The following is a 23,412-nucleotide window of genomic DNA, read 5'->3' as shown; positions in this document are numbered from 1 at the left end:
CATAAGATCCTGAATAGCCAAAGCAATCTTGAGAAAAAAGAGCAAAGCTGGAGGCATCACATGCCCTATCTTCAGACTAAAACCACAAAGCTACAGTCATCAAAACATTTCTTGGATGATTGATGGCTTCTCAATAGTCCTTTCACAGATGGGGAAACTGAGACTTAGAAAGTAACCATCCCAGGGTCTCCAAACTGGTATGCGGGTGGTTGAGGTTTGAACTCAAATCAACTGGATGGATTTAACTCCATCTCAGTGCCTGACTCATAAAAACTAAAGCTAATATCTTAGTATAACACATAGAATTGGTAATACCAAGTCCCGTAATCCTGGGCCACAGGCTGACAAAATTATTACCCAAATCATCTTTTTCAAAACATTGTTTTTTACATTGTTTTTTCTTTGATCAAAGGAAGCAATTTGTAAAGAAGATGAAAATCTTTTGCTCCTCACTCTCAAAAACCACACAATCTTTATTATATTACCTCTGAATTTGGATTTTAATTTAATATACATAAGGAAACCCTAGCAAGACGGCAGGCCCAAACGCTAGTCACAAGTAATTCAACCATGTTAGCCAAAAAGACAACACATAAAGATTATTTATGATACATCCGTTGTTCTGTTTTTCTCTCATAAATCTTCAAAATGAAAATTGATCTTAGCTTCTCACTTTTAATGTGCTTTCCTCCTTTGGCTTATGTAAAACTTCCAAAGATATCAACACCTCTATATACAAAGAAACAGTGTGGTGGTAAGCACAACCGTATGTATTTTTCATGCTTAAAGAAAAAATTATAAAATATTTGCTTTGAACCTGCTCTTCAATTCTAAAAGGAAGCTAATTTGAAAGACTTAGAAATTTTACTTAAGTGGCCAAACTACTTTTTTAATCTGAAACTGACATAAAATTCTAACTTGAGCTGAGCTGGTCGGAAAGGAGAAGGAACAACTCTGGCCTCCCTAAGCTTTGTCAGTCAGGAAGCAGATAGGAACTGGCAACCCCAAGATGAGAAGAGTAAGTTTAATGCTTCTTCTCACACGCCGACAAGTTAGAGCAGCTCATCGGAGAGGTTTAAACTGGTCCATCTCCCTAGAAGGTAGAGAAAGTTAATCAATTACATCATTTTTTTTGGCTTGCTTCTCCCCCCCCCCTTCCCCTCCCCATCACCCCTCTTATTCCTGCCCCTTGTTGATTACCTACTGAATAACTTCTATGCTTTTCTGACTTTGTTTCGGAGCTTTAATCTGACACTTTAGGTTTATGGCTTTAGGTTTAGGTTTAGGAGTTGATTTTATTTTCCATCATGTATTATTAAAATTAATTTTGATCATGGCCACAGAGGGCTCAAGGGATGTAGCTGAAGCCACAGTTAATAAGGAGAGAACCCAGGGAGATGGAACCCAGAGGCTGTGCTCCTTTCCCTGAATCCTCACTGCCTCCCCGGTTTTCACCCTCTGAGTAAATAACAATCAGGGCAATGTACCGAGTCTTCTCATTGTTGACCTGGAGGCACACTCATCGCCCCAGGTTAGACGCTCACTCAGCAACCTCAGGAAGTAGGTTTAACAACCACATTTTCAGACAAAGAAACAGTCGAACGCAACTGACTTGGCTAAGACTGCAGGCATGCCTAGCATTCAGCTTGCATTTTGAGGCACGTTTCTGTCTGTTCCCTCATCGAAGGAACTTCTCCATAAATACTTTCTGCCTGAATGGCTGGGTGTCAATCTGCACGTGCTCTGTGGAAGTTCGGCAGGAGGCGGTGGGGAAATTAGACTCTGAGAAGTCAGCAGCCCAAGACTCTCCAGCCTGTCCTATGGGGGGAGGAAGGCTGACCAGCTGTACCAGAGGCAAGTGGTCCACAGGAAAGGAATGCTCAGCAGGCTGGTCTTTCTCAATGCAGCGCTCACGTGCACTGACATATTTAGTAGGGAGGTTTCCTGATGTCTGCAAATTTCTTTCCAACGGTTCAGAAAGAGAGTGAGCAAATTCGTGGATCTAGGTGAAATGCACATGTGTTCCTTGTACTGTTCTGAATTTTACATAGTTTTGAAGCTATCCAAATAAAAAGACGGAGAAGGAAGGAAGGGAAGGAGGGGATTCTGGTGGTATCCGTTCACCCTCTGTGATTCTCCAGTGCCAGCTACACTGACAGCTGTGGAGTTCATCCACTGTCTTTTGACTATCAAGTGATTTATTCATTAAAATTGCTAAATATGGCATCTGAATAGATGATAATCACTGAAAAGGGTCAATTTACTGCACATATGCGTATGTTTTTAAATTTATAGACAATCCTCAGATTTTGTAAAGTACTATTTTCTATTCTAACAGCAGTTTGTATTTTCAGTAAGCTTGCAATGCAAATTTGCTACCTAACCAAAAAATATAACTTCTGTGAAAGCAGAAAAGGAAATACTACCAGTGTTTGAAATGAGTTAGCTGATTTAGCAAGCATGAATTAGAAGATTCAAATGCTTGATATTTTTAACTGCTATCTTAAAAATAATTTTGATAGATAACTAACTGGTAGTTTTCTTTTCTACCCAATTGTGTTTTAAGACTAAAAAAATGTAATTTCAACAGAATAGAACTGAAAATTTATAGAACAAAAACTCGGTAGTCAGTGAAATTTATTTGTAACACATGCATTTTACAGTTGATTTGGGGGGATTTTTATATTTATATTTTTATACTTCAAAATATATGATTGTTAAAACTTTTTTGAATAATATAAGCTAGAAGGGAGGGAAAAAGTCAGTCTTTTTACCTACAAACAACTCTCATTTAACATTTTGGTTGCACTTCCTTTAGGTTTTTTTCTATTCATTGTGGTTTTTTTTTTTTTTTAATCTGTATATTCTGTGTACATTTTTTGTAGCTTACTCTTTTGAAATAACACTACCTCATAAGCATTTTCAGTATTCCTACAGTTTTGAACAAAATCCTTTTAAGGTAGGGGAATGAAAACAATAAAAAAGAAACTCTGGGAGGATATATAAGAAATTATATAACTGCCTTAGCTGGCGAACTGAAGGAATTGGGTGGATGGAACACAAAGGCAGGGCACAGATTTTCCAACTGAATACTTTCCTGGAGCATAACTGTTGACCTGTATACATATCATACTTACAGGAAATTTAAAGAAAATTATTTGAATCACTTAAAATTTGGACATAATATTATACTCAATAGATAGACCTTTACTTACAGTTATTTACATAAGTTCCCAATTAAGGAACTCTTGAGTTCTGTTTAATTTTTTCCCTCATACATCAACCTGTGTTTTAAAATAACTTTGTGTGTGTGAATAATTGCCTGATATGGCTTGTTCATTGGTTGAAATAATCGCCCTGTCTTACTGTCCCTAAGTTTACTTTTATTTTTCTTATTGTTGATAATTTACAGTCATATTTGGAGAGTAAATTCATACTGATTCCCTTTTATTTTTTCCACGTAAGAACCATTTCTCTCTTAACAAATTTTCCAGGGAAAAGAAAACACCCTTTCATATATTACTTGACAGCTTTAACCCATGTCTAGATCTATTTAGGAAACAGGACATTTGGGGACAGACCATGATGTGTTAATCCTGACAATATGTGCATGTAACAGATTGCACTTCCTGGGTATCTTCACGTCAACATTATAAACCTCCATATATGTATGGAGTCCTTTGCCTCTAGGTCTACGGTCAGCTGGTCTACAATAAGACTGAAAACTTTGGTCAGCCTCAGCCTGGGTAGATTGGCAAGCACAGAGGGCTGAACAATGGTCCTGTGTCCCTCGGCTGAGAGAGGGGCTGCCTGGACTTTCCAGCCTGACTTGGGTTTTCTGCAGCCGCTGCCCTCTCCACCCCCAGATCCCATTAGTGCTGGTGGCCTGACCTGGCCTCCTGCATGGTGAGAAGAAAGGACAAAGATCTCAGCTTACTCTACAGCAGCCACAGCAGCGGCAGTCTCCACACAGGGTCCCCAGGAGGCCGTTGATCACCTGGATGGCACAGATGATCATCTGGACCACTCCGATGATCAGCAGGATGGAGAAGAGGGTCAGATTCCAGGGAACCACATCTTCAGGCTTCTGGCACTTTTTCCATAACTCATTGTCACTGAGGTAGTCCCTGTTGGGGACATGGGGGAGAGAAAGGAGACATTAGTAAAAAGTATGCAATACCCTAGACTAGAAAGTCACCGGAATGATTCTCCTTCTGCAATACTATCCACCCAAAACATAAGCTCCATAAGAAAAAAAATCCCATAATAACCCTTCTAAAAGCAGCATCTGATAATTAATTATTGAGTATATACCATGTGCCAGGTCCTGTCCTGAACATTTATTTCTCATAGAAACTTTACGGTTCTTTATTTTTTTCATTTCACAATTAAGGACATTGAGGCACAGAGAGGTGAAGTGACTTACTGCTAGGTCACACAGCTACTGAGCTACAGAGTGCTTTCTGTGAGCTTACCCGGAGGATGGGTCAATTTATTACCTATGAAATGGCCAAGAAAATGAAGTCTTCAGGAGCAGAACCTCACAAATGTTCACAGCCTTTATCTTACTGTCATCATTAGGGACCATTTGGATTTCTGACAAATTATCTGTCACATCTAGTGGCCATCTGAAGCTGTGTCAAGTACAAATGTGTCATATAGCTAAAGGGAAGAGCTTGACTGTTTTGAGGGGGTGGTAATTAGGTTTATTTATTTATGAATGAATGTCCTGGGGACTTGGTCCTCGTCCGTACTAAGCATGCGCTCTACCACTGCGCTCCTCTCCCCTGGAGCTTGGCTTTTTTTTAAGGCTTATTTCTAGCCAAATTGTGAATTTGACTCAGCTAATGTTTTTGTTAACATACAGGGATTCCACCTGCAAAAAGATTCATTTAATTAAAAGGAAGCAATCAATAACCTGCTGCCTTAATACACACTTTATAAAAACGTTGCAGTAGGAGAAACTGCAGTATGCTTATAAAATATGTGTAGATACAAGGAGTCCACTGCACTGTAAGGGGCATTGTGCCTCGCAGGAGAAATGTGAAGTATGCGATCTTTAAGACAAAAATGAGGGTAAAGTGGGTAAAATCTCTGGATTAGTATAATTCCTTCTCACATTCTTAGAGCTGCAAATTGGTCTCGCCCTCTTGCTTCACACATCTGCTACCCTTTCAAGGCCTCAGTGGGAAACCTCTTCCTCTGGCTATTATCACATTAACGTCCACCTTATTATTTTTAGGCCTTTTTGACAGTCTATTTTTGATCATTTCTCCCGTGCATCAGGACACGTTCATTTTAAAGACATTCTGTATTAATATTTTGAAAAACCTTTGAAGTCATGGACGATACCTTGGAATTTAACAGAGCAGAAGGGATAAAGGAAAGAACGAGATTTTTGTTCTTGACTTAAAAACAAACGTTGTCCATCGCATTGATTCGCCTTCCCATAAGAACAGGGGCTCTAGCTGCCTGCAGGCTGTCTGACTGGTACCTCTCTGTAAAACGGGGTAACAGTCTCTCTCAAATCATAGGGCTCTTTGGAGGATGAAACGCGTTAACACTAGTAAAGTGCTTACGACAGTGCCTGGCATAGAGTAAGTGCTCAGTAAGCCCTAGTATGTCATTACTTTACTTAATCTGAGCAATCTGGTCTAAAGGAAAACTGTTACTTTGGATTCAGATGGACTTGGGTTTGACTCCAAGCATTCCTCTGACTGGCTGTGCATTCTTCATACAAGTCACCTACCACTCCCACCCCCAGCCTCCGCATGTTTGTTCATCTATAAAATGGGCTGAGAGCAACCACACGATTGTGAGAATTCACCGGGATAATTAATATTAATACCTTATATATTGCTGTATGAGACATCTTTTCAGCATGTATTATTTTTTAAACGATCATCTTTCTGTTCTGCCTTTTTCCATGTAGTCCTTTCTATCTTTACAATTTTTAAACTTGGTGATAAGAGGGTATAAAAAGACACTATTTTCCAGGCACATTTGATAAAGAAAAGATCCTAAGATGAAATAATTGGCCATCCTGAGTTCATTCCCTCCTCTGAAGGGTTTGTCCAGTGGTGGGGTGAGAGCGCCTCCTGGTGGTGAGATTGGTGAAACGCTCACCGCGGAACTGGGAAGCAAGGCTTGAGCTGGGTGGAGAAGCCTGCTCAGTCCCATCACTGTGAAGGGCATTCCCACCTGAGCTGCAGTAATTCCATCAGCCGCAGAGTAGAACGCCATGGATTTCATACAGCTCACTTCTTGCCAGCCACAAAGGCAGCCGAAGGAAGGGACGGGAGAGCCTGACCACTTTGCCTGGATAATTCAGGCAGACTCCTCGATGCTCTTCCTGCCCTCAGCGGTCTTTGGTCCCCTCCTTGCTTCCCGGCCCTCTGGGTTCCCTCTGGTTCAGAGCACCCAGGACCCTGAGCTGCCCTCATCCGTCCGTGTGTCTGTCTTCTCTTTGCAACTGTACATCCACAAGGGCAGAGACCATGTCTCCTATCTCTGTCCCCAGTCCCAGCACAGGGAGGGCTCAACAAATAAGCAGCTTTCCTGCACAGATGCTGGGCTAGCTGTGTCACAGCAGAGTGTGGGGTTCCTTGCTACTAAGTAGTCCTTGAAGGGCCGCTGCAGACGGTCTTAACTGGAAGTGCAGGCAGAACACTGAGATGGATCAGTTCTGCGCTTGGTGGGAGAGCATGCTCCTTACCACTAAACTCCTTCCCCAGGGAGCAGGATGGGTTGAACGGGCGCTGTGCTTGGCTGAGTCCCCGGTCCCTCCCCCAGGGCTGCTTGCCGTTGGCCTGGCCTTTGGTGCTCCCTCCCACAGCTGTCCCCATGCCCTGGGCAAGCTGCTTCCCTTTCAGCAGCTCGGGGTCAAGGGAGAGGTGGCCAACTGTCTCAGAAAGGAAGACCTTGGATGGGAGGAGGTCCTACTTCAAAGGAAGCCAAGAGGGCGTATTTCAAAATGTCCTAGGTTTCTTTTTCCTTCTAGAATGCTTCTTAAGTATGGTTCTCATGACAGAAAAAGTTAACTGCCTTTGTTCCTTTAATATGATCACTAACAAACATTTGAAAGGTAAAAGCACTGAATTCTATGGCACTGAAGAGCCCTGAACATTGTGCCCCAAGCTGGAAACCTGAGTCCACCTTGATAAACTTCCCTCTTTCTTCTCACTGATGGTTCCATCTCAGACCGCCTCTGAAATTTCTCTCCTTCCTTTGAGCCCCCATTCCCCTGCCCTGGAGATGCTCAGGATCTCAGCTGGTTGGCTGCTACCACCTCTACTTGGCTCTCGCTTTCAGCTACCAAGCCCTTCTGTTCATCCTCCATGCCGCTTCCCAAACGATTGTCCTAAACTCTCAGGTGGTCATGGTTTGTCCTGCTAGAAGTCCTGCACTGCTCCCTGATGTCCTGAAGGTCCGGCCTGCCTCTCAATCACCCCCATCCTGGGGGGCAGTCCCTTTGCTCTTCCCCCCAGCATTCACCCTGAGCTCCCGGCCACACAGAGAACTGTCATTCTCTGAGCACGTGGGTCTTTTTTGTGGTTGCCTCAGGACTGGCTTCTCTCTCTGCCCAAAACACGCTTCCGCTCCTCTCTGGAAGCCACACTTCTGCACAACTTCCCAAACCAGCCCAGGTCACCTCCTTGGAGAAGCTTCCCTCGCACACCTCCACATCACCCTTCCTGCAAGCGAGGGTCTGTCCCAGTTGTCACCCTAACTCAGCCTGTGCTCACGGGGACAGGGACCAGCTTTGTCCCTCTGGGCCCCATGTCTGGGACAGGCTTCAGCACCAACTAGGGCACCCGCAAGTGCTTCCCTTTTCTAAATTCTCCTGCTAATTACTAGCTGTGGAGCCCCGGGCGAGTTCACCTTGTGAACTTTATTTTTCTACTTTAGGGATAAGATTTCTTCTGAGATTTAGTAGGAATCTTAAGTGAGATAACACATGCAAAAACACTTAGCCCTTAGTCTTCAGAAGGAGGAAGAGGGGAAAAAGGAAGAGGAGGAGAAGAAGGGGTGGGGGAGAGGCTGCTGCTGCCGCTTGGTGATGAGGAAGACTGTCCTGAGTCCTTTCCTTTGGGCTCATACAGGTGATTATTCCTTTCCACTCACTAAGTGGCTGTGTATGTGTGTTACACTGGCGGCTACAACTCCTGTGATGCTTGCACGCTGGGATCCGATGGCTAGGAAGAGCCCATGGGAAAGTAAAGTGGCTGGAGACAGAAGCCCCCGAGCCCTTGTAGACGGACTCTCCCAGAATCAGACAGTGCAAATCAATATAAGTTGCGTTCTAGAAAAAGCACTGTGACTTATGGTCAGAAGGTGTAGATTCAAGCTTCCATCATGAAGAGCGGTATTCCTCTGGGCAGGCCCCTTGTCCTCTCTGGGCCTTGGCCGTCTTACCTCTGAAGGAGGGTTGATAACCTCATGTGCTTTTCCTGAGAATCAAATAAAGCGTTGTGGGTGAAAGCACCTTGTTAACTGAGGACACCAAGTGACACAAGGTTCAGGCATCATTATAAGAAATTCAGGATGAGTTTCTGCAGTCAGAGGGGAGGTTTGGAGCTGGCAGGGGAGGTGAGGTCGTAAAGGAAGACAGGACACAGGATGCAGGAGGCCATGGGATGCTGAGGACAGCCTGCCAGGTGGCAGAGGGTGCGGTGAGACACTTCGCCTGGACCCCCTGAAAGCCCTTCCTGCAGCAACCGTGACACATCCCACCCCGAGGGTGGACTTGCACTTTACATGGGATTAAATCCGAGAGTCAGGGAAACATGGGAAAGCACATGAATAGTCAAAGGCATTCTTATTTCATAAATCACCTGGAAAGTGTAATATATATGATTTTGCAATAAGCCCCTATGCAGCCGTTTTTGATCATATCATAATTTAAAGCCACTATGCCGATGTCTAGGTAGTCCAACATTTTTCCCTTCAGATAGTGATCAAAGCCGTAAGGTGAACAGAGGAGGGGTGGAGAATTCTGAAATGTTCCTGCTGGCCGTCACAGTTTATTCTGGTTTTGTTATTAAACCTGTCTTATCTGATACCTGTTAATGGATGGGTTAGTGGCTGTGAGGAGCAGATGAAACAACACATATGAAAGCATCTGTCACAGAGAAATGGGCAATACCCGGGTCTGGCGTGGATGTGAACTTGCTTTAGCAGGAAGACAGACACAGAGGACTTTGAAAAGCGGTGTCCTGTCCCTCGGCCAGGCTGGCATCTCCCGTGGTGGCCCACAGTCCAGCCGTCACTGTCCCGACCTGGGACATTGGTCCCAGCCCACCTAAGCAGGTGTGAGTGTGCCAGGGCGGGTGTGAGGCCCCCGCGTCAGAATATGAGACCAGTGCTTTGTTACTTGGCACCTCTTGTGTTTCTTCCTCTCTCCTTGGTTTTGGACATAGATTTATTCTGATTGATTTTAAGCTCATCAAGGGTAGTAGTATTCACATTACAGAATAAATAGAAAGCGTGTTGAATACTGTCCTGATGCCGTTGATGGGAATGCTAGGAGAAAGGTCCCTGCAAGAAGCCGCGCTGTAGCCTCATAGACACAGCCCTGGGCGAGGGAACGGGGCTATCGGGAGAGGGCCCAGGGGAGAGCTCAGCTGCCTGCCGTCCGAATGCCACGCTCAAGCCAGCCAGCCCCACGGCACTGAGGCCCCGACAGTCCTCCGTAAGATGAGAGGGCTTTCCACATAAAATAAACACCCGCGGGAGTCGCTGTGTGCGATAAGAGGCTACCAGAGGCCTGGTACTCCCGTTTAAGTACAGAGAAGGGTGAGGATGATCACTCACATGAGACACTTGTGAAAAAGCCCAGACGTCACGTCATAACAGAAACAGCATCCTTCACCTCCCCTGGAAGAAGCCTGCTCCTGAGGTCCTATAGACCCTCACTGTGCACTAATAAACAGAGGTTTGACTTAATGAACTGGTGTCCTGTAGAGTTTTTGGGCGTGGACCCACCTGTGTGTGGGAGGACCCGATAATCAGAGTTCCTGGCTGCTTAGGTATGTCAGACCCTCTGTCTGGGTCAGGCAGAGGGTTTGCAGTGGTGAACAAAACAGAGACGGTCTCAGTCCTCCTGGAAGTTCGAGTGTAGTGCAGTCCTGCCTAGTAGACTGTCTGCCGTGATTGACACGTCCTGTCTCCGTGATGGTCAGTGCACTCACGCATAGCCGTGTGCGGCTGCTGAGTGCGTGAAATGTGGCTAGTGTGACTGAGGAATTTTAAGCTTAATTTTATTTAAATGAACTTAAGTCACCACGTATGGCAATGGTCTACTGCACTGGGCAGTGCAGTCAGTCTAGGGGCAGAATGAGCATTAGAAAAAGAGTAAGACGAAGACTAAGTTAGAAGACATGAGTTTGAGCCCTGGCTCTGCCCACTCCCCCGCTCCACTAACTGGGTGACTTTGAGCAAGTCACAGTATTTAGTCTGCCTCGGTGGGGAGTCACAGCCTCTTGACATTGCTGTGGAGATTAAATTATAATTTTTTAAAAGTTCTTTATAACTACAATGTTCCATGAAAATATGAAGTGTTATTTTAGTGAGTTCTATTAACATTATTTCTCATGAAGAACCTACAATATTTTCAAGGTCATTTTCCGTAAAGTTGCACCTTAAAAGATTGTTTAGTTATCCGTCCTTAGGGGTGTTAGTGAAAGCCTTTGAGCTCTGTTGAGGAGTAATCACTCTTGTTTTCTGTGATAAGATTTGCAGTGGGAGCCACTGCTCTCTGTTTACTAGTATTATTAGTTGCGTCGTGTTGCTGTGAATAAATGTTTTCATTATTTCTCCTGGTGCCTGTCAAAAGAGCACTTAGAAGTGAGAGCCTGTGCAACCTCACCCCACAACTTCAGCTCTGCCTCAAAGGAGCTTCATGCCTGAGACGTGTAAACTGAAGATGGCGGGACATGCGCAGTGTCCCCCTCGGGTCCTTTACCTGCCAGTGCCCCCTGTGGTGATACGTGGGCACAGCAGGGTGTACCTTACCCTTCCAGGAAGGGGTAGCCCCAGGTGTTGTTGGCCAGGAGACATTTAGGACCCTTGTTGATTGAGACAGCTGAGACGACAAATGAGTATCCAGCACCCAAGAATCCGACCACAGCAAAGATTGTGGAGGTGAACATCTGGAAGAGAAGGAGAGAGATGGCCAGGTTCTTAAGGGGTCCAGAGGTGACACTCAGCACACCTAACCAGCCTGTTGTTGAGCATGGCGACTGCAGGGAAGTTATGGGGTAGGAGCCCACCTTTACTGGAAATGGGGCCCGTGGAGTCTCCTAGAATGAATTTTGGAGTCTCATGTCCCTCTTTTCACCCCCATCCCCATATCTTTTTCAGCTATTCATTGATGACTCAAATGCTAATTATGATTTGATACATTTGGGCCATGGTTTTTAATCTTATTAACAATAGACTCTCCTTCACAGGGCTCATATGGAAGGCCAGTCTATTACAGAATCAAACTCTTAGAACAGGAAGTGATCTTAAGGTTTCTGGTCCAGTCATCTGACTGAGGCTAAGTCACTGTGGGGCCTCCTGTGGCAGGAAGGTTCTCTTATGAGAAAGAGTAAAACTCCGGAATGTCTTCCCATCAGTCCTAGTTACATTCCTTAAGTTCAAAAAAATTAAGTCTGACCTCTCTTCCATGATGTAGCAACCTTTAAAATATCTGAAGATATTTCACATCTTTCTTACACAAAAATAGTTTCCATTTTACATCTTTCCACCCCTTCCACCCTAAGAAAGTCTTCTCTTCTTTGGGTTATATCAGCCCAACAATTCTGGTTCTTTTAAATATTTTTATACGACAGAGATTAATTCGTGAAAAATAGATTGTACTGGCATCTTTATTTTTTTTAATTATAAAATCAAGATAGAATATGGAATATAAAAGGCAGAAACTGTCCTGGGGCCCAGGCTAACTCTTTGTTAGAGATGAAAAAAATGAGGTCTAGAGATGCAATGTCTATTCTAAACAGGAATTAGAAGGTAGTGTAGAAACATTGACAATTTTAGAAATAGAGGTGGAAAATGACCACCTCTATTGCTTTGGTGACACAAAGGTATAGTGCGAAGCACAAGAGTTTAAAACTCAGCAGACCCAGACTCAAATCTCAGCCTTGGTGCTTTTCTTGGTGTGGTGACTCTGTATAGTGGATGTATCTTCGGGGGTCTTGGTTTTTTCATCTATATTATGGTCACGATAAAGGCTACCTACAAGATCTGTTGGGAGAATTAGATGTGATAACCTAAGTTAAATGTCAGGTACTTCCCATTTCCCCGTCCCTGTATACTATCAATCTAATCACAGTACATACTTGTGGAGCGGGTTTGATGGCGGAGAGGACTTCATTGCACCCAGACAACTGGAGTCTGTGTGATAATGGAGTTCCCACTTAGCTGGGATTCATCTTCATATCATATGTAAGTGTATTTTTGATACAACTTTCCAAGGCTCATCTCTGGCTCCCTAGGCCGTGTCTGACTTCCCATGGAGAACCCACCATCCCCTCCCCCGTACCTCCCAGCCCTGGGACTCTGGGACTGTATCACAGCACAGTACCTGCAACATGCTAATGCCTCGCTGTTTCTGTCTGTCTTCCTCACCCGGAGGACAAACCTTTGAAGCCATGAGCAGTGGGCTATCTGAAGATGGTTAGGACATTGCTCCACCCCTACCACCAACCAAACTTTTTTTTTTTCCTAGCTTATCAAAGGCACTGGATAACTACTTATAGGGTGTTTTCAATGACTAGGGTTTCATATTACACCTTATTTAGATTTTTGTCTTTAATTTTTATGTTGAAGTTATCCTAAATGTATTCTCACCATCAAGAACATTTGTGAATATAATCTAGGTCAGAAGTAAATGAAACTCTTGGTCAGCTTATCATATTAGAACAGGCACTCTCTTTTCCAAAGGATGTTTTGTTAATAACTTTGGAAACTGCTGAATTATATACAGTTAAGCAGGTTTCATCCCTGTTGCACTTCTAAGAGTCTTTGTGATAGGCCAGCATGTGTGAAGCACCAAGAAGTGGATATACTATGCATGCTGGAATGTAAGGAAAATTATTAGCCCACAAATTATGCTTCAGACATGAGGGAACTGCCTTAGAATTGTGTCCTGATTCCACCTCTCAGGCAATAGGGCATTTCCTGCAATTTGAACAACCAAGTGTTGTGTGGTAAAGACATTAGTCAGAAACAACCCCTTTGTTTACTGTTGGATGACAGAATTGTCTAAAAATTTCTTTCTTAACACAGATTTGTCAATTATTCTAGGAAAGTTGTCCTCACTATTTCTAGTTCTGAATATTACAGTTAACAAGCCTTTTAAGAGGTATTCTAATGTAAGAACGCTTAGTGTTTACAATTGCAGGGATCATTAATACACACCTGCAAGAGAAATGTTGGAATGCTGTCTTTGTCCTCCGTGAATTGATATTTATGACAAAGAGTAAACTTGCCACTGACGGCATCATACATGGATACCAAAGTGTAGTTAAACGGAGAGAAAATGTGCTATGGGAAACTTCTGATGGCTCCAAAGGTGCCTTTAGTGGGAGCAAAGACATCGACGCCAAAGAAGCATGAAGACATTTTAAAATAAATGAGTGGAGAGGAGTAATATTTCAAAATCAATACATTAGAATTAGTTTATATTTTGTACATGTGATTTAAAATATGTGTGTGACACTGAAAGTTTATACATTATTAATGTTAGTCAAAGAACTTTTTGGAACTTCTTTATGAGAAAAATTATAGGTGGTTTTATATTACGTTTTGCCTTATATTTGGTAATATGCAGAGTTTTCCAATCTCATTGGTGCCTATAAATTTTTTCCCATTAATTATTGTAAGAACACACTTTGGGACACTGCCCCAATTTAATGAGAGCTTATCTAGGCTAGTTCTCTGTCTCTGAGCCACCTCCATGCTCCAATCAAATTGCTGTTTCGTTAGACACAGCTGGTATAAATCTAGGAGTGGCCAGAACACTCCAGTACAGCAATTGGAACCTAACACTTGGTCAGTTTTGCCTCATGTTTTGCCTCTTGCTCTTTCAGAGTGAGGCTCTGATAGGTCTGGAAACATTTTTGCCATGTGATCCTTGGGCTAGGTTGGGTTGTCTCAGTGAAAAACAGATTCTGTGAAGGAGGGGGTCTCTCATCTGAAAATTGGCTGAAAGTCGTCAAAAGCCAGAACTGCCACTAAATAAATAATTAAATGTTCTTATAATTGTATTTTCATAAAAAAAAAAGACCTCAAAAACCTTCTAGTGCAATCACCTCACTTTCTACCTAATAAAAATAGCTTCATTCTGTGAGAGCCTTAGAGGCTTTATCTTATTTAATCCTTCCAGCAAACCTATGAGATAGGTGTGATTAACTACATTTTCCAGATAGAATACTAAGACTACTAGAAATTCAGATAATTGTTGTAAGTCAAAGAAAGACTAAAATGGTAGAACTGGGATCGATCCATGGCTACTTAGTTCCAAAGCCTATGTTCCTGTGACTTTCTCTAGTCACACATCTAGAAGATGGCTGAGCTAAATTAAGAACTGGGGTCTCAGACCCAGCGTGGGTGGGAAAAGGGGCTGCACCGCAAGTTGGTGGGAATCTGGTGCTAAACCCTAAACCATTCGTAGATGACCTGCTTCTGGGTCGGGGTTTCTTATGTAGCAGAGTAGCTCCCTTGCTGTGATCTATTGAAAGTCAGCCTTTGACACAAGGGTTTGTACAAAAAAAAAAGAGAGAATGGAAAAGAAGAAAAGAAAAAAAAAAAGGAACTGGGGTCTGGGAGGGGAGGGACAATGTAGAGGTAGGGGGATAAGAGGTACAAACTATTAGGAATAAAATAAGCTACAAGGATATACTGTACAATATGGGGAAGGTAGCCAATACTCTGTAATAACTATAAATGGAGTATAACCTTTAAAAGTTGTGGATCCTTATATTGTACATAGGTAACTTATATTGTACAGCAATTATATTTCAGAAAAAAAGAGAACAGGGGTCTCCCTCCTAGTCCAGTGTCCTGTACCCTTCACCCCTTCAAACACACACACACACACACACACACACACACATATGTGCCATGCTGCCACTAGCGCCATATACTCTATTATTTACAATTTTCTCTGTGAATGACATTGGTTCTCTTACAGAAATAAAACAACATATAAGGAAAAAATATCTTTTTACTTACTTGACCTTCTACCCTTAAGTTCTAATTATTACTCAGGAATCATGAAACTACTGATTGTTAAAATGGAAGAAGGTCTAAAATTGCTGTGACAGAAGAGAGAAAGACTGCGTTTCCAGGAAGGTAGTTTGGAAGTCAGAGGAGACCTGAGGTCCAGCCTCCTTGGAGTCACCCAAGCCCCCACCCCTCTGGCCTCCGCTTCCTGTGGTAAACAGAAGAAAAGGGTGGGCATTTCAGAAGGTCCCTTCAGCTACAACTCCGGACGTCATCGTCCACTGGCTGTAGTGAGAGGAGAAACCTCAGCTGTGCTCTTTCTGCTGTGTGAGACGAGTAAAGATACTAGGTTTCATTCCTGGAACATTTAAAGGCAAATGCTTAAAGACACAAAAAGTGAGTACAAATGCATTTTAGGTAAGTCTGAGTCAATGAAAAACCAGGTTAAATCACTTACGTGTGGAATCTAAAAGAAGGTCACCAATGAACTATTTATTTCTTATAACTTAGATAACAGATTTCTTGAGTATGTGTGAGCACATTTGACTGTCCTTTATGACTGGATTACTGCATTCTTTTGATTTTTATTTTGGAGTTGGCTTTTTTTCCTTTGATAACTATGTAACTTTAAAAAGCTAAAGCTCTAAACTGTTCTTAGAAACAGTAAACAGTACATACACATAAATTTTAAAAATATGTGCAGTGTATTTATATGTATTCACATGCAGTATATTGTATATGTGCAGTCAAATTGTATCAATTTACCTAATAAAACTGAAAACTGGAAAAAAAAACCAGGTTAAGATAAAATCAATGAGATGTTTTTCCCTTTTATCAGAGTCCTCAGTGTAAGGCCCTCTAGACCAGCAGTGTCCAATGGAAATATACTTCGAGCCATAGATATAATTTAAAATTTTCTAGTAACCACCACTTAAAAAGTTTTTTAAAAAGTGAGATTAATTTTACTAATTTATTTTTTTAACTCAACATAGCCAACATATTATCACTTCAACATGTAATCAATATAAAAATTACTAATGAGATATTTTACATTCTTCTTTTGTACTAATTCTTTGAAATCTGCTATGAATTTTATACTTAAGATACATCTCAATTTAGACTAGCCGCAATCCGTATACTTAATAGCCACAAGTAGATGGTGGCTATTGTATTGGACAAGATAGTCCAGAACATTTGAAAGATTGATTTTTTGGTAGTAAACGTTTTTTAAAAATGGATGGATATGATCTGGACTGATTCATGGTTACGGTTACTCTCAGGAAGGAGAGACGTATGAGAGAGAAAGGCAACACAGTGACTCTCAATTGAAGCAATAATGTTTTATTTCTTTATAAACTATCTGAAGAAAACATGGCACTAGGTTACCACTTATAATGCTACAGGTGGCATGTCCTGTTTTTGTGTTCACATCTGCAATATCTCACCTTAAAATAAAAAAAATAAATTAACACTCCAACTAACTTTTCATTAACTCTTCCAGAATGGATGAACCATGTGAACGTACACTGTATGCCCCTTTGTTTTAAGTAATGTCCTGATCAGAAGTCTTAAAGAATTGCTAAATTTACTACTCAGAGATATTTTCAGTCTTAAAATCAGACGGAATACCTTCAATTTATCAAGGGCTTCATGCTATAAAATTTTTCATGATAAAAGAGAAGTCATTGAAATCAAGTTGAATATGTTCAGGAGCAGACACTCTAAACTGCTCTTTTTTAAAGTACATAGGCGAAAGATCTGGAATATTTCCAGAAGGAGACACAATAATTGGGAACACTGGGAACCTCTGGGGAAGGGTGTTGCCAGACTTTGGGGTCAGGAATGTGTGGCTTCCTGTGCAGTTTCTGTATGTGGACATGTTTTCCCTGTTCTAAATGAATAAACAGTAAAGAAGGACACTACTGTGCAGTGGTCAAGGGGGGTGGGGTACAGGCAGGCAGATCTTTGCTTGAGTCCTGGTTCCTCCCCCATGACCTTGGGAAGTCCATCTTTCTAAGATCTCCTTTCTTTTTCTATAAACTAAGGCTCAGTAATAACCACCTGTCTCCCAGCGATCATACTATGTAGACAGTCTAATCAATAGTAAATAGGGAATCAGAGGCACATGTCTCCAGAAAGCCAGGTAATCCCTAGGTGGGGTAGGCTATTAGATAATGCCTCGCACTTCACTGTTGGGATACCCAGAAGTCTCTTTTGCCTATTTCCAAGATTTGCGTAATTTCCCATGACATTAGCAAGCACTTGATAAATGTCATTGTTCTATTATAATGTTTAAACGTCATAGCTTCACATACTTTAACTTTCCACAAATACAGACAGCCTAGCTCTGGGGGAAAAAGAAAACAGGCTGGCGCGGGGGTTGAGAAGGAAGGAAAAGTGGGCAGGTCCTAAACATGGTATTTAGAGGCTTGGTAGTGACAACGTGTTGGAGAAACATCTCTGGTGGGCAAGAAGGTTCCTCTCAGCAACTACTCTAAGAGATACATAGCGATTACCTGAAGTGTTTCTTCACTTATATGTTAATGTCCTCCTGTATTTTCTGCTTCAGTCCTGGGAAGCCAGGAAGATGGACTGGTGTGGGGGGGTGGTCAGAAACTTAACTTACAAGGGCTTCAGTTTCCCTATTTGAAAAACGAGAAGTTTAACACCTACCTCAAAGGGTTATTGTCAGAACTGAGCCTGATAAAGTATGGAAATCACCTGAAATCCTTCCTGAGTGTTCTTTTACTTCATTATCCAACAAGCGTTTATCGAGGACCTGTGTATCCTCACTACCCCAGACACTCACCGCTGCTCTCCCCTTCCCTGCACACCGATGCTGCCGCATCTCCCCCAAGTCCCTGCAATGTCCTTGTGAAAGGTAGCAACTGCCATGATCCATTTTACAGCAGAGGATTTTGAAGCATAGAAAATCTTTAGTGAAGAAATAGGGGTTCCATTCTTTATTTCTTCTTTCAAGATAATCTATTCTTTTAGGAGGTGCTGGATTGGATCCAGGAGGTCGTGCATGCTAAGCACACACTCTACCACTTAGCTATTCCCTCCTCTCTAAGAACTGTCTTTCTTAAGTCCCCTTCAAACTGGCTGTCCTCCAAGGAACACAGAGGCAGAGGCAGAGTCAGTGCTCTTGGCCTTGGATGTGCTCACACAGGAGGCGTCCCTAAGGGGCACTGGTGAGCCAGGCACGGGGAGAAGCGCTGACTCTACAGTGAACAGACCGATTTATGACCCGACCAAGATCTTCCTTCAGAACAGGTCTGTCAACCAGCTGGCCCTGCCTGTGGGTGGGGTGGGCCTTTATCTGCCTGACAGACTTTAAGGATGCTGAAATGCCCGACTGCCTCTAAATATCTCCTTTATCTGTCCCATTATTAAAGACACTCCTTTGAGTCAAAGTCTTCCAAAGGCTCTCATTAAAGCACATATTTAACATGAAAGAGTTGATAAAATTAATTAGCTGTCCCATTGGACCCTGAGAATTTTTTTTTTTAAAGGATTAGAGGGCAGGAAAAACTTGAGACCTAGAAACAAACCCAGGCAGGCTCTTCAAAGCCCACCTTGAAAGTCACCCTCCTCTCACAACTTTTGCCCAGGGCTCAATTTTCTCAGTTCTCATTTACCCTAATTTATTTAAAAGCATGCAGACCCCTGGGGCTGGGTTTCAGTCTTGCTCTGCCTCAGAGGAGAGCTCACCTCCATTTTTTAGTTTCACTATATGAAACCATCAATTCAGTGACCTCAAGATTTTTTTTTCCAGCTCATTGTCTTGCTTTATCTCTACAGCCATCACATCCTGCTTCCATGACTGATTTGGATGTCCTGGTTTCACTACCCAAGGAAAGGGATGAGAATGATGCAGCTGACTTCTGGAGAATATTCCAGAAAGACACAGCAGGGAAGAGAGGGGAGAGAGAGGCCAGGGAACAAACGATGCACAACAAAGCTGTGAAGACAGCGCAGGATTTAGCTCAGCAGCCCTTGGCCTAGTCTGTTTCTGCCTCACAGGCCTTTTCACCTGCAGGAATTCTTACACAACATTCCTGGGAAGCCCAGTGTTCCTTAAATACCCAGAGGGCAATGCGGTGAGTCTTTGGAAAAATAATTCCAATCTTCAGCATTATAACACCGATCAAATTACTTGCAGCTTTTTTTCTTTTTGTCTGACAGAGTGTTTGTAAATACCTTTCTCTAAAAAATGATTATTGCTTGGTGCCCAGAGCCTCAGAACATTAGGGAAACACGGCTCTAAGGCAGGGGCGGGAACCCCGTGGTCCTCAGGGATGGGGCGAAGAGCTCAGCCCCGACCAGGGCCGGACACTGTTGTGTCAAAATGTAGGCCCAGAAGTGGCAGGTTAATTTCTGATTTTTTTGAAAAAGCAGTAAGAGATCTAGATACTTTCTGTGAAATCTCTCTATTTTTAAAAGTTGGCAGCTGATTAACAAACGAATGGACCCCAAACAAGAAATCTTTCCACTCGCCACCAAGAATGTGGTCACTCTGGTGCAGCCACTCTGTGGCTGGTGCCTCGGGTTCCAGCCTGTAGAGCTGGTCCTTTGCTGGGCACTGCCCTTGTGGACAGTCAGCCGGCCGTTGGGAGGAGTCACTCTCAACTCCTGCCAAGGGCAGATCCCTCCCAGGGGGTGAGGGCGCCCGATCTGATAGCTGAGTTGGGCAGACCAAATGTTTCAGCTCCTATTGACTCAACTGTGCTTGTACAAATGTGACTTCTCTGCTTTCCTCTTGGACTTCACATACATCTAATTAAAAAACACATTTTGCACGATACTCTGAATATTATTTTATATTTCACTGTGTTATATGTAATCCTAAAAACAAAAAAAAATAAGCAAAGACCCTTGTTTTATATCGGCTGATCTTCAGCCTTCTGCTCAGCACCAGGGAGTGAGTTGTTAGATTTCTAAGCAATTCATCCAATTTTCTTATTTGCTAATTTTTCTCAAATTCTCATCTCCAGCTTATTCTTTCCAAATCCACAAGGTATAATGGGATTACATTTCAAAGGGATGGTGAGTTCTATATTTATTTCTGTCCTTTATAATTAATTATACTAAAATAGCATTATATACAACGCACATTATGTAATTACATCAAATAAACTGTGGATAATTTTCACATCTCTTTGTAAATGACAATTTTAAATGTTGCTGTAATAATCAATGCTTGATGGTGGTAAGCAGGTGGAAAAATTCTCTTTGAATGGCCTTTGATCTCACGTGGAAAAGCCTCGCTGTACTTGCAATGCACCAGCCTCAGCCCTTCCTATGTACTCAATACATATTTTTTAGTTGACTAAATGAGCAAATAAGGATGAGAAAGAAATGTTAGAAGTGATTCGGTTTCAGGACAAATAGCTACACCTTTCCCTTTAAGAGGTTAAGGTGAGAGTGCATAATTCATCACTGGGGTTCATGAGTCTCTTGGATGGACAACTGAACCTCAGAGATCAGAGCAGGAGCTGGCCTTCCTCATCATCGGGCCAGTAATTCCAGTTCGACCTTCTTCATTTTTGCCACAACAATGTACCTGAATTCAATATCTTTTTAAAGTCAACGCTCTATTTTATTCACTTTTATCACCTCTATGAATGAAAAACTAGAATCATTAACAGACACACATAATATTATTGAATTTCTAGTTACTGTTTCTTGCATCCTTGGAGCTGGAGATTTGTTCTCACTTTGTCAGAAAGGCAGATTACAAGGGATTAGAAATAGTAAAGACTTATTTCCATCAAAATAAGAGTTTTGCTCCATAGAATCAAGAGGATTAAAGGAGAATTAAAAAGAGAATAACTTTCTATGTGATTGAAAGAGCACAGCTGTGTGCCAGCAGAACTTGTCCATACTGGGGAAATTCTAATCTAGTCCAGCTTCCTCATCTTACAGAGGAGCAGAGGGAGGCAGAGAGCAGTACAGCGACTCCCTCTGTGGTGGAAATGGGGTCCACTTCCAGCCTTCCTCCCCATCCTGCTTGGAGCCCTGAAGCCTAATCGCTCCAGCCTGCCCACTAAAAGATGGATGGCTGCCGGAAACCAGAAAGAAAACAGTCCCACGGCAAAGTCAGGGTGAAGTAGGGAAGTGCTGAGCCTCTGATCGTGAACCTGGCAGTGGAGTGGACGGAGAGTGCAGGGGGCCATCAGGGAGAGGAGGTTACCATCTGTTATCGTGTCCCAACCGCCTTTTAGAAGTGAGGCAATGTGGCGGCCAGAGAAGGGAAACGATTTGCGCAAGGTCTCAGGGCTTCTCGAGGGCAAAGGGAGAGTTCTGCACCATCTCTGCCTTCCCAGCCTGCATTTTTTTTTTTCCTATGGCACCACCAGATTTTAAATGGTACTTTACCCTCTAAGTATGATTGTGGTTTTCACTATTTACGATCATTGTGACTTTGCACCAGCAAAAATCCCACCTTTATTCCTGTACCAGCTGCCCCCAGAGTCCTGCCTGGGGCTGGTAACTGGTGCGCATCCCCACGCCCAGCACAAGGAGGCAGTGCACCCCGGAGTAGTTCCGGCTGCTGCGCCCAGGGAACTCACCGCGAAGCGCTTCCCGCAGCTCTCGTTTCCGCAGCATCCGCAGCAGTCGTTGTTCTTCAGGCCCAAGAACACCAGCGCGGGGAAGATCATCTACGGGCAAAAGCAGCAGCTCAGCGCGGGTCTGGGAAGGGCTGGCGCCTGCCTGGCTGGGTGAGATGCCACGTCCGCCCACGGATAAGGGTATGGTGGAAACTAGCGGAGCATGGCTGGCGGGTAGACGAGTGTTTTCAGTATTAGGGTTCCATTTGGCCTAACTGCAGGTGCAAGGAGGCAAGCTGTCAAGATCTGACACTCTGAGTTCCCATTCACACGGTGGGTTAGGCTAGGGACAAGAAACTTGTCCTCAGTGGTCATGAAACATGAATCTCTCTGTCTCTAAACCACAGGGTTCCAACCTCTATTGGAAACCAGGGGTAAATAAAATCATTACTACACGAGTGGACGAGGAACACACAGACATCTGCTTCTTTTGGTGGTTTTCAGTCAATCAATTTGCTAGAAAATGTGTGTTCACTCCCCCACCCCCGCCCAGCACCCTAGCTTTATCTTGTTAAAATAAAGAAATTACACCGCCATCTGTTTGGTTCATGGAATTCAACCTACCGATGAGAACTGCCAGCCTAAGCTTGGGGGTTCATTATTCGTCAATTTAGTGGACATTTGGCTGGTCCCAACTGAGAAGGGAAAAATGAAAGCGCTGATGTTTCATCGTGCAAAGCGTGAGCTTTCATTAGCAACCAAATCTCTTCCTGTTCGGTAAGTACCCAGTTTTAAAAGGATGGGGTGCAGATCTCCTTTGGGGGGATTTTAAAGTCCTCCCTACTCACCAAGACACAGCTTCCCAATATTCCTCCGAAATACCAGACCTCGTCGGTAAGGTGGTCATTGTTGTCTATCACTTTTCCTCCAGGGAAAAATAGCAGGATGTTAGCCAGTAAGCCAAACAAGGCGAGGGGGATGAGGGTGCCCCCCAGGCACTTGGCACAGCTCCCGGTGCACATGCTGGGGAAGGAGAATATAGGTCTGCGATTCAAGGACCCTCGCTGCCTTCTTCACAGGCTCTCTTCAAACTTATCAGCCACAGTGTCGTAGTAATTGTCCCCAAATCAATCCGTATTTTGGAGCTGAGAAACAAAGTCAGCCTGTGAACTGTGTCCTTGGAGTTGCTTCAGCTTCTCAAAGATAGCCGAACCTTGATGGCAATGGACATTTATACATTCTCCCTGACCTGAAGTCCTTTTTTTTTTTTTGCACCCTCATAAATAAGATTACGTTCATTGCAATCATTTTGCCATGGAGACCAATAACCTCTGTTAATAATCCACTAGCACAGACAAGACACTCAGCCTTGTTGCAATCGAACATTTCTGGAACAAACAAGCATCTGGAACTCCTGCACCTTTAATCTGACCATGCCCCTGCCCAAATCAAGAAATATTTCCCCCAGGCTCTTTCCAAATCACTGTAAAATTGAGTTACAGCCTAGCTAAAATCATGTCTCCCAAGTATTTAATGGTCCACAGTGCGTCTTTGTCTTTCCTGCTAAAAGCCTGAAATGCAAAAGAGTTATTTGAAAGAGATGCTGTTTTCCTCAACAGGAAAATAAGAT

General features: G+C 43.1%; 1 protein-coding gene across 1 annotated transcript; it reads right to left on the bottom strand.

Annotated features, from left to right (window-relative positions):
• Nucleotides 1–476: 476 nt before the first annotated feature.
• On the bottom strand, nt 477–22,991 carry TM4SF4 (transmembrane 4 L six family member 4). The gene is made up of 5 exons (XM_006202793.4): nt 22,631–22,991; nt 21,804–21,893; nt 11,014–11,150; nt 3,938–4,127; nt 477–1,093 (listed from the first exon to the last, which is right to left on the bottom strand). The coding sequence occupies exons 1-5, from the start codon at nt 22,802–22,804 to the stop codon at nt 1,076–1,078; spliced, it is 609 nt and encodes a 202-aa protein (XP_006202855.1). The 5' UTR covers nt 22,805–22,991; the 3' UTR covers nt 477–1,075.
• Nucleotides 22,992–23,412: the final 421 nt, after the last annotated feature.

The sequence above is a fragment of the Vicugna pacos genome, chromosome 1 (genome assembly GCF_048564905.1).
Source record: "Vicugna pacos chromosome 1, VicPac4, whole genome shotgun sequence".
In the NCBI taxonomy this organism is placed as follows: domain Eukaryota; kingdom Metazoa; phylum Chordata; class Mammalia; order Artiodactyla; family Camelidae; genus Vicugna; species Vicugna pacos.
The sequence above is the reverse complement of the archived record's forward strand: the minus strand, read 5'-3'. Positions and strand labels throughout refer to the sequence as shown.

Bases quoted from the DNA above. Each gene is read 5' to 3' on its own strand.
- TM4SF4 (XM_006202793.4), bottom strand. From the start codon at position 22,804: ATGTGCACCGGGAGCTGTGCCAAGTGCCTGGGGGGCACCCTCATCCCC. The intron at 21,894-22,630 runs GTGAGTAGGGAG...TTTTGCCCGTAG, and splicing joins TATTGGGAAGCTGTGTCTTG to ATGATCTTCCCCGCGCTGGT. The intron at 11,151-21,803 runs GTGAGTTCCCTG...CTTCTCTTCCAG, and splicing joins GCTGCGGGAAGCGCTTCGCG to ATGTTCACCTCCACAATCTT.